General features: G+C 43.5%; 1 protein-coding gene across 3 annotated transcripts in view; it reads right to left on the reverse strand.

The window, feature by feature from the left end:
* Nucleotides 1–17,102, reverse strand: part of CHD2 (chromodomain helicase DNA binding protein 2) — a 3,702,317-nt gene that overhangs the window by 2,794,947 nt on the left and 890,268 nt on the right. For 2 of the 3 annotated variants that reach the window (XM_044078379.1, XM_044078378.1), the window contains 2 exons: nt 9,793–9,837; nt 8,329–8,466 (listed from right to left, as the gene is read on the reverse strand). In XM_044078379.1, coding sequence (XP_043934314.1) covers nt 8,329–8,466; nt 9,793–9,837 — 183 coding nt within the window. The remainder of the gene's footprint in view (nt 1–8,328; nt 8,467–9,792; nt 9,838–17,102) is intronic. The other variant, XM_044078380.1, reaches the window with a different exon arrangement.

The following is a 17,102-nucleotide window of genomic DNA, read 5'->3' on the forward strand; positions in this document are numbered from 1 at the left end:
GAGACACCCAGGAGGTGGAAGGTCGGGATCCAAATGCATCCAGGAATACCGACTCATCCTCAGAAGGGTTTAGGATAATCCAGTTCCCCCTCTGTCTAAGCATCTCAAGGATGTCTGCGAAGGAGACATCTTCAGAGGGGGATTTTGGGGACCCTTCCGACTCCTCTAAATCGGTATCTGAGGTGACAGACTTGGGGGAGTCAACATACATCCTCTTACATTTCCTCTTGCGAAAATATCAGGGGAGGCCTCGGAAGAGGAGGACACACCCAAAGGGGTGTCCTGGAGCACTGGATCCCCAGGCTTGGGGTCTGAAAGAGGGACAGACTGGCGCAGGCACTCTAGGGGGAGGAGCCGATGCAGTCGAGCATGGAACTGACTCAGGGGCCAGTACACTCCTCATCACCTCGAAAGCGCCCCTGCCCGGACGCTGAAAAGGCTCTGGCGCTGAAGAAACCAGAAGCCCTCCCCCGCACCGAGGGAGACGGCTCCGAGGCAGATGTGGGAGCCGAGCTCACATGCACTGAAGCTCTGAGAGGGAGAGCGGGGTCGGACAAGGGTCCGATGCCACTCGCCCCTTCGGAGCCGACGAGGGAGTCTCGGTGCCCAGATCCTTCCAGGGATGGCACCATGGAAGGGATCGGAGCAGACAACAGAACCAAAAGGGAGGTCATCGGTGCAGACGGTTCCACGACTCGAAGCCTCATCGACTCTGGCTCCGAGCTCAAGGGAGGAGTCGGAGGAGGAACTACAACCACTGTGTACGGAGCCGAATCCTGATGAGGAGGGCTGGTTAGCATTTTGGCTAGGGCCTGCGACTTCAAGAGTCTACTGACCACTCTTTCCAAATCATGGTCCGAAAGTCTATAGAGGACCAAAAAGTGTGTGATGAGTGATGACTACGCTCCGATTGGAGCAAGGGCGACTTCGGAGCCGAACGAATTGACTCCAAAGACAGATACTTGGATCTCTTTCGAGACTCCGTCGGCTCCGAGGATACTGACGGAGCCGATTGGGTTGGAGGTATATCGGTTCCAGCCGGAGCCGAAATGGACACAGAGGCCTGACCCAAAGAAGGCTCCGAGCTGGGAGCCGATGGTTTAGGCGGCCTGGAAGATTTAGCCGGCTGAGTCTTCCCCCGGAGAATCTTGGGGTTTTAGCAGACCCCTCAAAATCAATTTGTTTCTGCACTCCTGCAGGACTCTAGGACTGAAGGCATGACAGACCGAGCAAGAGTCCTGCAGGTGCACAGCGCCCAGACAATAAACACAAGAAGTGTGACCATATGCCAGAGACATCTTCTGACAGCATGAGTCACACTTCTTGAATCCGGACGGTTTTGGGTCCTTGGACATCCTGGAGAAGGACCAAGGACAAATATCACCACAAAAAATATCACAAACCAGAAAAGGGGTAACAACAGACCAACACACAACAGTTACCACAATACAATAAACCACTAAGGCTAACTCTACTGGAAAAGAGTAGGAAAAGCCAAGGAGTAAAGATATATCTGTAAGAAAATCTTTTTTTTTTTTTTTTTTTTTTTAAATAGAAGAAAGGCTAACCTCTAAGTTAAACGGAAAGGCCTTTCTGTGGAAAAAGGAAGGGGGGGAGGGGAAACTAACTAAAACGAGTTTCTTTTTAGGGGAAGCTAGTATCCAAGGAAACAGGATTAGCACAGAAAACAAAACTAGCTAATGACAAAATATTCCACTAAACATCAAAGTTTTTTAAATCAGGAAAAATATCACAATAAACAAGATTATACGACCTGAGCCGATAGCACAACCTCGCAGCTGAAGTGGCAAACGAGATCCGAGTATCTAGCGCCAGGCATCATGGGATATAGGGGGGCCTCGAGCAGATATGCAGCTCTCGAGCTTTGAAGATGGCCGAGTCAGAGTCGAGGATCAGCTCCGAACCCAACCAGCAAGAATGAAGGCGAGACAGACAACTTAACATTGGGAGGTTCGGTGTTGTAATGAGCTGAGATGGCACAGACATGGATTTTTACTGATGAAAAGGATAGGCCCTTGTCAAGCATCTCAGTCAAGTATTGTAAAATCTGAGGAATATTTGGTTTTGGTATGTCTGTTCCTTGTGCTTGGATCCAAGCACAGAATCTTTTCCATTTATCAGTATAACATTTTCTAGTACTAGGGCTTCTGGCTTCCAAAATGACATCCATCACTGATTTACTGAGGTGTTGTTTGAATAATCACCTGATTTGCCAAGCTGCCAGGTTCAAAGTTTTGAGCTGAGTGTGCAGAATTTGACTGTTCTGCTGAGACAGTAAATGAGGTATTTGAGGCAAGTACCAAGGAAGGAGTTGAGACATATTCCTTAGGATTGGGTACCAGTGCTGGCAAGGCCAGTCGGGGGCAATTAGGATCATTTTTGGTTTTTCCTGTCTGGCCTTTAGCAGGACCTTGGAGAGGAGAGGCAGTGCAGGAAAGGCGTAGACTGATAGGTCTGTCCAACTGAAGGATAGAGCATCCACTTTCCATGCTTGTCTGTGATAAGTCCTTGTGCAGAATTTGTCCAGTTGATAATTTTGGGGAGAGGCGAATAGATCTATGTCTAGCATCCCCCATTTCTGTGCTATCATTCTGAAGACTTGTGGATCCAGTTTCCACTCGTGAGGGTTCATCAGATTTCTGCTTAGGTCGTCTGCCAGAATGTTTTATTTTCCTGGCAGGAATTGAGCTTGAAGATGTACTTAGAAGGTCAAGGCTGTGTTACACAATGCCATGGCTAGTCTGCATAGTGGGTAGGAGTGTGTAGCCCCCTGCTTGTTTATGTACCACATAACTGTGGTGTTGTCCATCTTTATCAGTAGTTGTCCTGGATGACGAAATTCCTTGAGGACTGTCAGGGCATTCTGAACAGCTAACATCTCCTTCTGGTTGATATGCAGATGCATTTGGTTTGGGCTCCATATGCCCTGAACGCATTTCCCCGCCAGGTTGTCCCCCCAAGCACAGTCTGATGCGTCTGTAGTCAGGGTTTGGACGGCAGGGGGTAGAGAGAAAGGCAGCCCCTTGTTTAGGTGACATGACTGCCCACCAAAGAAATTCCTGTTGCAGGCAAGGAATGAGAGGGATCATTGTTTCCAGACTGTGAGAATGTTGACTCCACAAACTTTTAAGATACCACTGAGGTTTCCTCATATGCAGTCTTGCATATGGAATTAGTAGAATGCAGGATGCCATGAACCCCAAAGCCTGCAGAATTTGTCTTGCAGACAACTGGGATTTTGTTGCCACCTGTTTGAAGTAGATAGTCAGTTGCCTTTGTTTGTCTGGCGTAAGAGAAGCCATCTGGGCAGTTGTATTCAAGCTTGCACCCAGGAATGTAATTTTTTGAGAGGGTACCACTTGTGATTTCTTTTCGTTTATTGTGTACCCCAGGCATATTAACAACCTTTTTACAAACGCCAGATGATGTAGAAGAATGTCCTTGTTTTCTGCTTGAATGAGACAAACGTCCAAGTAAGGATAGATTTGAATGCTTCTTTGTCTGCAAAATGCAATTACTGGTGCCAGGCACTTTGTAAAGACTCTGGGCGCAGTAGATAAGCCAAAGGGCAGTGCAGAGAATTGGTAATGCATAAAACCTGCCTTGAATCTGAGGTATCTTCTGCACGATTCCCTTATTGGGATATGCAGGTATGCCTCAAGTCTAGAGTCACAAACTAAGCGTTCTTGCCCAGCATGGGCACTAACTGTTGTAAAGTCAGCATTTTGAATTTTGGAATGTCCAAGAATGTGTTCAAAGTCGATAAGTCCAGTATTGGAAGCCATGCCTTGTCCTTTCTGGGTACCAGGAACAGTCTTGAATAAAATCCTTGCCCCTTTTCCTTTTCTGGTACTGGCTGAATAGCCCCCATGGCCATGACAGCCGCCACTTGTTTCTGGGCCTCTGCCCATTGATTTTGTGGCAGATCTGGCCATCCATTTGGAATTGGCAGAGTTTGGAAATTAAATCTGTACCCCTGGGATACTATGTTTAAAACCCACTTGTCCTGGGTAATTAGATGCCAGTTTTGAGCATGAAGTGCTAATTTTCCCCCCAAAGGGGCTGCCAAAAGTTAAGTGCTTGGTGATGGTAGAGGGAAGTCATTAAGACTTGTTTACTGAAGGGTTGTGCTTTGCCACCTCCAGATTTGGAGGTAGAAGCTCCCCAATGCTTTGATCTGTAAGAGCCCTGTGATTGGTATCTAGAGCCTTTTGAGTACATGGGTTTGCTTTGTGAGGCTCTGTCGGACATAGGAAAGGACCAATTTTTAGTCGGCCAATGCCTACTGAATCTGGGTGGCTGCACTTGTAAGAAATCTTTTACAGTTTGCATAGATTTAGCTTTATCTTCCATTTTATTAAGAACCTCTTCTGCCTTGTTTCCAAACAAAGTATCATGCTGTAAAGGTGCATCCAGCAATTTAGCCTTAACCTGATCAGGCAGGTTTTGCTCTTTGAGCCAGGCATGCCTTCTGATTACAGATCCAGTAACTGCGGCCCTGCAAGAGGCCTCCAAGGAATCAAAACCACATTGCAAAGTATGCTTTCCAACCTGTTCTGCAGCATGCATTAAATCCTGTAATTCTTTATTTTCCACACAATCTGAAATCAACATCATCTTTGGTTTCAATAAACCCAGAACATGCTGTTGGTATTTAAGCATATGAAACTGGCAGTTTAGAGCCCTAACTGCCAAAGTTGCAGACGTATAGACCTTTCCCCCCCCCCATCTATCCAGCACCCTGGAATCTCTATCTGAAGGGGTAGGATTTTTTGGCTGTAGAGGCTTTTATCCCTTTGGGACCCTGTGAGATAGTTTCTGGATCAGCAGCAGGATTTTTGAATAAAAATTTATGTGAGTCAGGGACCCTGTAATATCTGTCTGTCTTACTAGGAGCCGGAGGCAGGGAATCAGGAGCCATGCTAGATTCTGTAAACACATCATCCACAATGTCTAATACAGGAGGTATAGCCAAAGGCCTATGCTGAGGGAGGAGAAAAAAATCCCTAAGCCTCTTTTTTGAATCAGAGTAATCCTGACTCTCCCAGTGAAAATGTTCCCTTAAAGTATGCAAGGTTTCCCCAAAAGAATAATCCTCAGGAAGGGATGCAGAAGGAATGGATTCTTCTACATCAGAATCCTTACAGGGCGGTATAGAGAAGCCCTGATCAGAAGAGGAGTCAGAAGAAATAGAAACCTGATCTGAAGATTCATATTCAATGTCTTGCCTAGGCCTCTTGGCAGGAGGGGGTTGGGAACCCCCTGATCAAGGTGATTAGGTCCTCAGCCATTTTGATCATGTTTTTTAGGCATAGAGACATGAGCACGTGGCTCGTGTTTAATTTTTTAGACTTAGCAGTAGTTTTTGTCTTCGTTTTTGAGGCTGGCGTCTGTTTAATATAAAAATGTTGAGGTCTGAAAACACCCTCGGAAGCCGATGCCTGCTCAGCAGCTCTGGACCCATCAGAGGGAGAGACATCCGCGGGTACAATACTTCGGGGATCTCGTGGCGTACCAGACTCCACATGGGTCTCGGTAGAGGCCTGTGACTCAAAAGTAGTGGGTATCAGGCACTGCGAAAGCACCTCACTGAGTACTGGTGAACCTGCGACTGGCTTAGGAGAAGCTTCGTCAGCATTGGACCTCGATGGTCTGTCTGTCCTTTTCTTTATGTTTTTTGTGAACTCCGGTAGTCAGATTGCTATCCGACGACATTTCAAGATAACTGAATCTAGCTCCAAAATAATGAGAAGTAAAATCATACCGACGCTTAATAATGCGTTGGTTCAATCTAGCACAAAACCAACAGCAAGACACGTTATGATCTGGGCCTAGGCAAGGAATGCAGTACAGATGAAAATCCTTATGAGGTATTTGCTTCCCACAAGTAATACAATTATTAACTTTTACTGACATCGGTAAGGAGCAAGAAAAAGTTTCCCCAACGGGGTACTTAGCTTTAATAGAAAACTTCGGTTCTGAAACTTGAATTCAAAAATTTCAGGAGTTGGCCGACTGGCACTTGCGAACTGCTTCTGCTTCGGGCACCGCGCGGCAAGAAAGACAGATTAAAATGGTGTCGGCTGCATGTTTTGTACCCCTGACGACCTGACGTCATGGAAGAGGAGCCAGCAACTGACGCAGGACCCAAGACTTTGTTATTCAGACCGACTAATGGCAACCTGCCAGCAGATTACCCAAAAGTGATGACTGCAACAATGAAACACAAAGAACATCTGACAATTTAGTGCCATGATAGTAAGAATAGCTGAGGTGTATACTTTTTTACTCCATCTGTCCAGTGCTCGGGAATCCCTGTCTGAGGGGGTGGGATTCTTAGCTGTGGTTGCTTTAATCCCTTTTGGCCCTTGAGAAATGACCTCAGCGTCAGCTGTTGGATTTTTAAAAAGATATTTGTGTGAGTCAAGGACTCTGTAGTACCGGTCTGGTTTTCTGGGAGCAGGAGGGAGGGCTTCTGGAGTCCAGCTGGATTCAAGGAAAACATCATCCACCACATCCAGGACTGGAGGGATGGCTAAGGGTCTGTGTTGTGGAAGATCCAGGAACTCTGTCTCTCTTTTTAGACTAAGGGTAGTCTTGACTCTCCCATTGGAAATGGTTCCTTAAGGTATGCAGGATTTCCCCAAAGGAAAAATCCTCTGAGGGAGAGGCTAAAGGAATGGATTCCACTGCATCAGAATCCTCATATGTGGAGAGGGGCTGCATGTCTTCATAGTCAGATGCATCGGATTCATCTGACTCTTCTTTCAGACAAAACTACTGGAGATCGATCTCTTTTCCTTTTTGAGGGGTGGCTTGGCTTCCCCTAATCAGCATGATAAGGTCTTCTGCCATTTTAAGCATTTGAGACTGAGGCAAGGGAGCAGGTGCCTGAGAGTGGGTAGTCAGTTTTCTTGGATGCTGTTCGACCTCTGGGCCTAAGGAACTCTGTTGTTTCTGAAAGAATGGTAGTTGCGAAAGAAGGGGTTGGTTTATGTCAGGATTTGGTGTTGCAAAAAACTTCCTTGGAAGCCGGTGCCTGCACAGCGGCTCTGGACCCATCCAAGGTAGAGACGACCACAGGATCCTTAGATGAAGAAGAGTTCTGCAGCATACTGGACTCCGAAAGGGTCTCGGTAGTGGCCTGCGAATTAACTGAAGCGGGCACCAGGGGCTGCAAAAGCGCCTGAGTTCCGGAGGCCTGACGACCAGCTTAATGGAAGCGTCGTCAGAAGGTCTGGTCCTGTGCGGTCTTGTCTCTGTCTTTATTTTTAAGCTTTTTCAGAAGATCTGCTGTACGATGGCTTACCATAGCTATATCACAATTTGAGGACTGTAAATGGAAATATCTGGCTACAATAAGGGCCCGACGACTAATAGTTCTGGCATTAAACAAAGCACAGAAGAGACAACAAGGGACGTCGTGGTCTGGGCCTACACAAGTGACGCAGTAAGAGTGGAAGTCCCGGTGTAGTATTTGCTTTCCATAGGCGAAACAACTTTTTCTGACATCAATTTTTGCAAGAAAAAAGGATCTCCAATAGGGAATTTAGTTTTCGAAGACTTCAACTTCAGTTCGGAAACAAAATCTCAGGTAGCGGCCAACTGGCACTCGTGCAAACTGCTTCTGCTTCGGGTTCCACGGCAAGAAAGACTGATGTAATGGCGTCGGCTGTGCTTTTCTACATACCACTAACGACCTGACGTCAGTCCTCATGCGACAGCAACCGACGCAAAAATATTAAGTCTCTGGTATTCAGGCCGGCCAAGGGCTACTCTGGCAGGGATAACCCTAATGTGATGACTGCAAAAGTGAAACATGAAGAACATCTTAGGCCTTCTGCACAGCTGCAGTGTCTGGTAACTAAACAGAGGTCAGCTGCACCAAAGTGCAACTTTGACTTACAACAGACATAAACAGAAGGGTTGCTTTCTCAAAATATGATGGTTGCTGATACTGCCTATCAACAGAACAAATACATGCATTTTAAAATCAAACACAAAAAACATGCCTCCTTCTCATCTGTCCCGTCACAGTGCTCTTCTTCATGAAGCAAATAAATACATACATCTATATATATATGAATAACAAGCATACCATTTTTTTTTTGGTCTGGAATATCTCAAACTATACTCCAACACCACTACAGCCATCTTGTGCAGTTTCATATCAACAGTTAAGGATGCCAAAAGCCCTCAGCATCCCTTCTCCCATTTCAATTACTGCTGATTACTAAATCAGCAACAAAATCGCGCCAGCTACCAACTACTCAATTACAGCAGCTAGTGCTGGTTCCCCAGTCTCACCAGCCAATGCCGGTTTCCCATTCGTGCCGTCCAACACTGGCTCCTCATGCGAGCCGACAGCTACTGACTCCTCAATCACGTCGGATGATGATGGCTCCTCATTCACACTGGACACAGCCATGTCTTTTTCACTGTCCACTTTAAAAAGAAAGTAAATACTGTATGTCAGTTTCTGTTTAGGAATTCATAACACAAGCCAAAATCAATAACCTCTCAAGCCAATGCTTTCCCCATTTCCAACACAAAATTGCTTTCATCCTTATACAAACCTTTGATATTAAGTCGCACACTGCACCCTTCTTTCAGTCAAGACAGGAAACAAATATCCAATTTAATAACCAATATTAAACAACTTTCAATGGCAGAGATTTGTTCTGCTACTTGAATACCACTTAACTGTCAGTGGAATTCTGTTAATTAGCATGAATTAAAACACCACTAGACACAAGTGTGCTGCTAAATCATCTTGTTGGTAGTAATTTTTTTTAATACTTTATGTGTAATCTAAAAATATGCAAACTAAACAGGAAATGATCACATCCTTACCACTATAAATACAAACATCAGTTAATATAAATAAAAGAAGTGTCACATGTTCAGTGGATGAAGGTACAAGTCAGCCATTCCCAAATAATCGAATGTCCCATTCTTCCTGCTCCACTGATTTTCTCACCACTAAACCAGAAGTTGCTCTACAATGAAGCACCCAACTTCTGTTCAGTCTGGTAAAGGGTGGTTCCTCTGACTAAGGTCCAAGCTGAAACACTGCTGAAGGAGGATTATAAATTCATTTTAACTTGATCAGTGTTATAACTTAGTGATTTAGCCCTCAGCTGGAAGGTGTATTCTCATTCTAACCCTCATGGGGAACATGTTTCCTAGTGGCTGAAGTGCTGCCCATGTGCAGAGTATGCTGCAAAGCACAACATAAAGTGAAATCAGAAATAAATGGTGCATGGTTCTAGGTCAGCTTATCGAAAAACACACTGCTGAAACCCATATCGTGGACAATACAGTTAATCAATAAACTAACAAGGCCACACAACACCCACCAACAACACAAAATATTTTTGCAGTAACCCTGCTAATTATTTATACCAAATCCGAGAACACACTAAGGTGGGGAACCTATACTGTATCGTGATCTCAGTCAAAAGGGTTTGATGAACCAAACTTGTCAACCATATGGGTTTCGAAAATTTGGTCCTTCAACATATTGAGATAGACCCAACCGTGTATAAGTTAACACAGAATACTAGAAAATATCACAACTAAAATTAAAGTGTCCTTTCAGTATCAACAGCCTGAGCACAAAGTACCAGTCTTTAAATGCAGATCATGCGTTTTAGTTAAACAATGGCACTTAAGTTAGCATATACTAGCACATTAGCTCTGGGAACTGTGGCTACCAAACTATTACACACTAATGCCAATTCAACATATGAGAAAATAGCCATTACTTACGTGGCAAGTCACTGTGTCCTGAAGCAGACTTGTTGGTTTTCATGGCTTAGTACAAAAAAGCAAAAATAAAGATAATTTAAAAAATGTCAGCAGCTCAACGATCTAAAAAAGGTTTGCAAACTTTTCACCCGCAGGCAGTATTTTCTATCGTATCATATAACGAAAACAGTACTTAAAACATTTTCATAAACCACAACAGTTGGAAGCGAGATCTGATTTACATATCTAAACTTACAATTACAAATGTTATCACTTAAAAATGACAGCTCAAATACACTGTTACAGTACATCTGTTTTCAGCTATGGTATATACATTTCAGCTTAGACTTGCAGTGCTTTTAGAACAACCTGTGACCAAAAGCTTGACTAAGTTTGAAAAGATGAGGTAAAATACTTTTATTGCGTAAAGCCTTTTCTTTCAATGATAGTTAAAGTACAAACTTATTACAACACTAAGACTAGTAACAAAAAGGTAGCAGAGTTCCTCTTTCAAACTACAAAACACTGTAGTAGTGCAACAATCCAAAGGTAAAAACTGAAAAATACAATTCAGTATTTTCTTACCAAAATCAGCAAAAAAAAATTTGCAAAGAATACTAAATAACAGTTGTTTACTGCCATCTCAGACAGTAAACATGAACAATTATCAGACTAAAAGGTGCCTAATCCAGTGTACTTAACAAACCACATTTACCAGCAACTAAGCAAAACTTTTACAGGAATAATCTAGGCAAGTCATCATAAGGACCAAAATATGGCTAGCCATATGTACCTTTACCTAAAAGTTCATGTTGCCCTCTTCAAGAAGCCTCTCAGGGGTCTCACCAGAAGCCTCAGTAGCACAGGCTGCTGGCAGATGGGGCTACAAAAGCTCTTCACTTTATTCACCAATTCTGAGCCTAGGAAGACTGTTTGAAAATTAGAAGGTTTCATCTCCTCTAGGGATCCACTAGCACTCATCTTTACAACACTTTTCCTTCCCTTTGAAGGGACCTGTGGACAAAGGTCACAGGAGCAATCTCTTCTGTTCTAAACATTTTTGCAATTATTCCACCCTACACTAATAGTGTAGAAATTAAAGTATGCACACTAGGGACAACTGAGCATGTGCTCAAGACCTAGACAAAAACAGTGTGTGGAAATATCACTGGGGAATTTACCCACACTACAGGAGTTGGTAGTTTTCCTGACATCTGCAGTAGCAAAATACTAAAATAATGCAATGTTTCCTCAAGCAGATACAGTACAGTCTCGATTATCCAAAACGTTAATTATCTGAATGCAGCCTTACAAAGTTTTTGGGTAGGAAAAATCAAAGTCTGAATATGTAAATGTTATACATATTCGCTTGTGCATGTATTTTGAGCTTGTAGTCCACTCGTGTGTGAAAAATTTTCTTTACTGTCCGCTGGAATCACTGAATGGTTGAAAAGTGTATTCCTTGCATGCAGAAAAAACAAGACTTTAGAAGTTTTTTTTCTATCCAGGTTCAAGCACATGTTTGATTAACTGAACAGTTTAATTATCCCAACTACTCTAGGTCCCAATTAGTTCAGATAATCGACTCTCTGGTGTACTTCTCTAAAAAAAACTTCTGGCTTACAGACAAATACCAGAACACAAAACTGCATCAGATGCAGGCAGAAAAAAGGCAGTGCCAGACAATGACTTTCTACAGCACTGACTGGAGGGAATTTACCAGGAGATGACGGTAAGTGAAAGTCGCACATATTTAGGATGGTCTTAGGCTTCTACAAGATAGAATGCTCAAAGAGTCAGAACTGCAACAGTGAACTACAAAGAAAGTAAGCTTGTGTAAGAAGTTACAACTGTAGATGTCCTACTAAACACTGTTGCAGCCTTACAAACAGATGGGGTTTCCAGCCGAGAATAGCTATACACATTCAGCCAGCCTACCAAAGCCTGGGTGCCCTCCTCTCGCACTGTACATCTGACATATTACCAAAGCCCAAACGTGGAAGGGACACAGGAACACAAATTACCTCAGAACTTAATTAACCTAGACCAGGGATCTGCAACCTGAGCTGCATGTGGCTCTTCCACCCCTCGGCAGTGGCTCCCTATAGCTTTGAAAAATAATGGCCTCGCTACTGCACAACACACACACGCATTGAGAGAGAATGAGTGATGTATCGCTGTTATAAACTTAGAAACTTGCTAGAATGACATGATTTCTGTTGCCATATGTCCCACACACACAGCAATCAAGCAATCCCCTGGCACCATCAGCATCTCCTAAAAGATTCCATACCTCTCAAAGTCTTTACCACAAGAAATCTGGACAGAGCCACAAATAAAGGGGAACAAAGGAACAAAAATAGGGATGGACTTTAAATGCTGCTCTTATGAACTTTGAAACTTGCTAGAACAACATGGTTTATGTTAACATGCATTTTCCACACACACACACACACACACACACACACACACACACACACACACACACACACACACACACACACACATTTACCTCTCAAGTGTGTAGATTTCCACAGAATGCCCAGCCTTTTGTCTCATATTTTTGGTGTTTCTCATAAAATTGTGGTTTTCTGGGAAATCATTGAGGGCTGAAGTCAGAAAAAGTAGACATTTGAGTTTGACTTCATACCCTTCAGAAAATACATGCTAATGCAAAATATGTTATTCTATCAATTTTCTAAGTTTGAAAGAGCAATATTTAAAAAGTCTCCCTATTTTTGGGCCTTTGTGCCCCACTATTTATGGCTTTGTCCAGATTTATTGTTCTAAAAGGCTGAAAGATATCACACACACACACAGAGCCATCGAGTAATCCCAACAAAGGAACAAAATTGACAAATTTTAAATATTGCTCTTATAAACGTAGTTCTTTTATTTTAGGATAATAATTATATATAAAACTTTATACACTGTGTTACCTTCATTTTAGGGGTCAAATAGGTTTTGTGGTTACAGATGAATTTTATTTCGTGAGAGAGGGGACAAAAGGGCTCTTTTGATAGTGAAGGTTGCAGACTCCTGACCTAGACCAAGACACTAAAGCAAAAGGACAGGTAACTATATACACATGTATACATTGACAGAAAAAGGAAAATAAAAGGAGGAAAAGACCCACCTCAGCTAGGAAAATGGAAAAGTCCAAAGGGGGACAGAAGCATGGGACATAATACTGCAACAGTGATCCGTAAGACCGCTACTGTTACCAAGATTACTGCCGCAATATTGCTACCAGATGGGAAGCTGTTCAGAAGGAAGGGAGGAGGAGGAAAGAACACAAGTTTGATACAAGCTCAGCAAAATGGTCCGTACAAATTATGTTGTAGTTCTAGAAAACACGTCAGCCTTGTAATGCTTAGATATGTGGACAGAAGCCCAAGTAGCTGCTTCAAGAATAGTTCTAAAATCTAAGCCTTTGAAAAAAAGCTCCAAAAGAAGTTAAATGTCTTGGTGAAATGAGCTTTGAAAGATGCAGGAAGCTGTTTATCCTGAAAACAGCAAAAGGAATGGTTTTAGAAATCTAAGTGGAAATGGTTTGCTTAGAGCCAATCAGACAGAGACTGTTCTATTGGAAAGATACAAACAGTTGGTCTGAGATTCTAATGTCCTTAATTTTGTCTAGGTAGAACCTGAGTTGCCTATACTCATCCAGAGAATGAACAATTCTTTTTCCTATAGTCTGAGGAGAAGGGAAGGAAGGACAGGAGGGAGACTGATTCATTGGGCATGAAAAAAAGACCATTTGAAAGGGTGACCACAACTCTGTAGAAAAGGAAGGGTGGGAATGGCCACCAAAGTTTATAGCTCAGATACTCATTTAGCTGAAGTAAAAGCCACTAACAAAATGTTTTTTCAAGTACAAAACTTTAAGGGAAAACTGGCAGCTGGCTGAAAACGGGCAAAGGTCAGTTTCAGCACAACATAACTGAGGTCCGAGGAAGGTGGAACACGTTTTCTTGGTGGCCTGACTGAAACCTTTCATAGGTTAGTAATAAGCTAACTGCCCTTTCAAGCCATTTTAAACCTAGCCAGTTAACCACATGTGAGAATCAAACCCTACACCATGTCTCTCTAATACAGACACCTTAACCATTATGACAACCTCAAAGCATGGAGAAAGAGGTGGTTCTACAGGCAGAGATGAAGATATGGCTGACAAATAAGCTTTTACAGTAGAGTATGCCAAGCCGGAATTGAGCAACTCACCCAAATAATAAACAGTAGTAGAAAGGTACAGTTGTGTACACTTACCATAAATGTAGATGTTTGAGTGTATTCACTGTTGCAGTCATCAGATTTGGGTTATCTGCTTGCAGTAGCCCTCAGTCGGCCTGATCATTAAACTCTTGGGTCCTGCGTCAGTTGCTGTTTCATCTTCCATAACGTCAGGTAGTCAAGGGTATAAAGCATGCACATGACGCCATTACATCAGTTTTTATTGCCCCAGATGTCAGGTGCCACCATAATGGGAAGCAATTATATACAAGGTTACACCCCCAACTAAAAAGCAAATACACCAAAAAGCTTTAAGCATAGTAAACAATAATAGAGGTACACAGTCAATAGAAGTCAAAGGGCTGGAGGGAGGATAACCAGAACTACAACAGTGAATACACTCGAACATCTACATTTATGTTAAGTGTACACAACTGTACTATGTTCTTCGTGTTTCACTGTTGCAGTCATCACATTTGTGTAGATTCCCAAAGCAAAGGACGGGGGGGAGGTAATTAGATAGCATTAGGACCAGCTATAAGGCCCTGCAAGACTGCAGTGGCAAAGCCAGGTCTGGTTTTAGAAAAAAATCGGCAAGTGGTAATGCTTGGTGAAGGGATGTACAGAACTCCATGTAGCAGCTTCTAGGATGTCCCTGGTAGGGACACCTCTGAGAAAAGATGTAGAAGTAGATGCATCCCTGCTTGAATGTGGTCTTATCCCCTGTAGAGTAGGTTTTTCATGGTGCTTATGGCAGAAATGAATGCAATGGCCTATCCACTTAGAAATGGTTTGCTTTAAAATGGCCTTACCCTCTGCCCCTGCAGCAAATGCAACCAGCAGCTGTTCGGATTTCCTGAGAGGCGCAGTCCTGTCCAAGTAAAATATAAGTTGTCTGTGCACGTCCAAAGAGTGCAGTATTCGTTCCCCTTTGTTCTGAGGATTAGAGAAGAATGTTGGCAAATGAATGGACTGATTAAGGGCCAAACTGGATACCACCTTGGGCATGAAAGAGGGAATGGTCCTGAGGGACACCCTGTCGGCATGAAAGATGATGCAAGGCTCCACTGCCATGAGGGCCTGTAATTCAGACACCCTTCTTGCTGAAGTGATGGCCGGAAGGAAGGCTGTTTTCCAAGAAAGGAATTTCAACTCAGCATTTGCAGCTGGCTCAAAGGGAGGTAGAGTGAGCTTTTCCAATACAAAGTTAAGGTCCCAGGTTGGAGTAGGGGCTTTCTTGGGTGGTCTTAAGTTTATGGCCTTTCTGAGGAATTGTTTCAGCAGTGGATGAGAGAAGGGGGGTCGTTCTGTATTGTAATGAGCTGAAATGGCTGAGGCATGAATTTTGATGGAGGAAAAGGAAAGGCCTTTGTGAAGCATCTCAGTTAAGTATTGAAGAATATGGCGTAAATTGGGCGCTGCTGTGCCCATCCCCTGAGTTTGGCTCCAGGAACAGAATCTTTTCCATTTTTCAGCATAGGATTTTCTAGTACTAGGCCTCCAGAATGACATTCATCACTTGCTTACGGAGGGATGGTAACAGAGAGATCAGGTAGCCAGGCTGCCAGGTTCAGAGTTTGAAGCTGTGGGTGCAGAATCTGGCCCTCCTGCTGGGACAGCATGGTAAGGGTCTGAGGCAGGTGCCATTGTGGCAGCAGTGACACACTGCACAAGAGGGGGTACGAGTGTTGGCGTGGCCAGTCTGATGCAATCAGTATTGCCCTTGGTTTGTCCTGTTTGATCTTTAGTAGTACCTTAGTGAGGAGAGGGAGAAAGGCATAAACTGATAGGTTTTTCCAGGTGAAGGACAGGGCAGCCACTTTCCAAGCTTGTTTGTAGGGAGTCCTTGTGCAGACTTTGTCCCAACTGGTAGTTCTGGGGGGAGGCAAACAGGTTTATCTCTGGGCTCCCCCATTTGTTTCTCAACATGTTGAATATAGTACAGTTGTGTACACTTACCATAAATGTAGATGTTCAAGTGTATTCATTGTTGCAGTCATTACATTTGGGTTATCTGCTTGCAGGTAGCCCTCAGTCGGCCTGATTAACAAAGTCTTGAGTCCTGCGTCGGTTTCTGTCCCTTTTTCCATGTCAGGTCTATAAAACATGCAGCCAACGCCATTACATTAATTTTTCTTGCCCCAGATGTCAGGTGCCCCCCTAATGGGAAGCAATTAAACATAAAAGCAAATATACCAAAAAGGCTTTTAAGCATAGTAAAGGAAAGTAGAGGTATAGCCAAAAAAAGTTAGGGGGCTGGCGGGAGGGTAACCAGGACTGCAACAGTGAATACACTCAAACATCTACATTTATGGTAAGTGTACACAACTGTACTATGTTCTTTGTGTTTCACTGTTGCAGTCATTACATTTGGGTAGATTTCCAAAGCTATGGTTGGGAGGAGGAATTTTGATAGCATTAGGGCCAGCTATAAGGCCCTGCAAGACTGCAGTGGCAAAGCCAGCTCTGGATATAGAGAAAATTGGCAAATGATAATGCTTGGTGAAAGTATGTACAGAACTCCAGGTAGCAGCTTCTAGGATGTCCCTAGTAGGAATGCCTCTGAGAAAGGCTGTAGAGGTAGATGCAGCCCTGGTGGATTAAGGTCTGATCTCCTGGGGGATAGGTTTTCCATGGTGCTTATAGCAGAAATGAATGCAATGGCTTATCCATTTAGAAATGGTTTGCTTTGTAATAGCCTTCGTCTCTGCCCCTGCAGCAAAATCCACCAGCAGTTGTTCAGATTTCCTTTGGGGTTTAGTCCTAAGTAGAATCTAAGTTGTCTGTGCACATCTACGGAATGCAGTATCCGTTCCCTTTTATTCTGTGGATTGGGAAAGAAGGTTGGCAAATGAATGGACTGATTAAGAGCCACACTGGATACCACCTTGGGCATGAAGGATGGATTGGTTCTGAGGGACACCCTGTCTGCATGAAAGATGATGAAAGGCTCCACTGCCATAAGGGCCTGTAATTCAGATTCCCTTCTAGCTGAAGTGATTGTTAAAAGGAAAGCTGTTTTCCAAGAAAGAAATTTTAAGTCTGCAGTAGCAGCTGGCTAGAAAAGAAGTAGAGTGAGTTTCTCCAAGACAAAGTTA

This window comes from Protopterus annectens, chromosome 7.part0 (genome assembly GCF_019279795.1).
Source record: "Protopterus annectens isolate FY-2018-M chromosome 7.part0, PAN1.0, whole genome shotgun sequence".
Taxonomy (NCBI): domain Eukaryota; kingdom Metazoa; phylum Chordata; order Ceratodontiformes; family Protopteridae; genus Protopterus; species Protopterus annectens.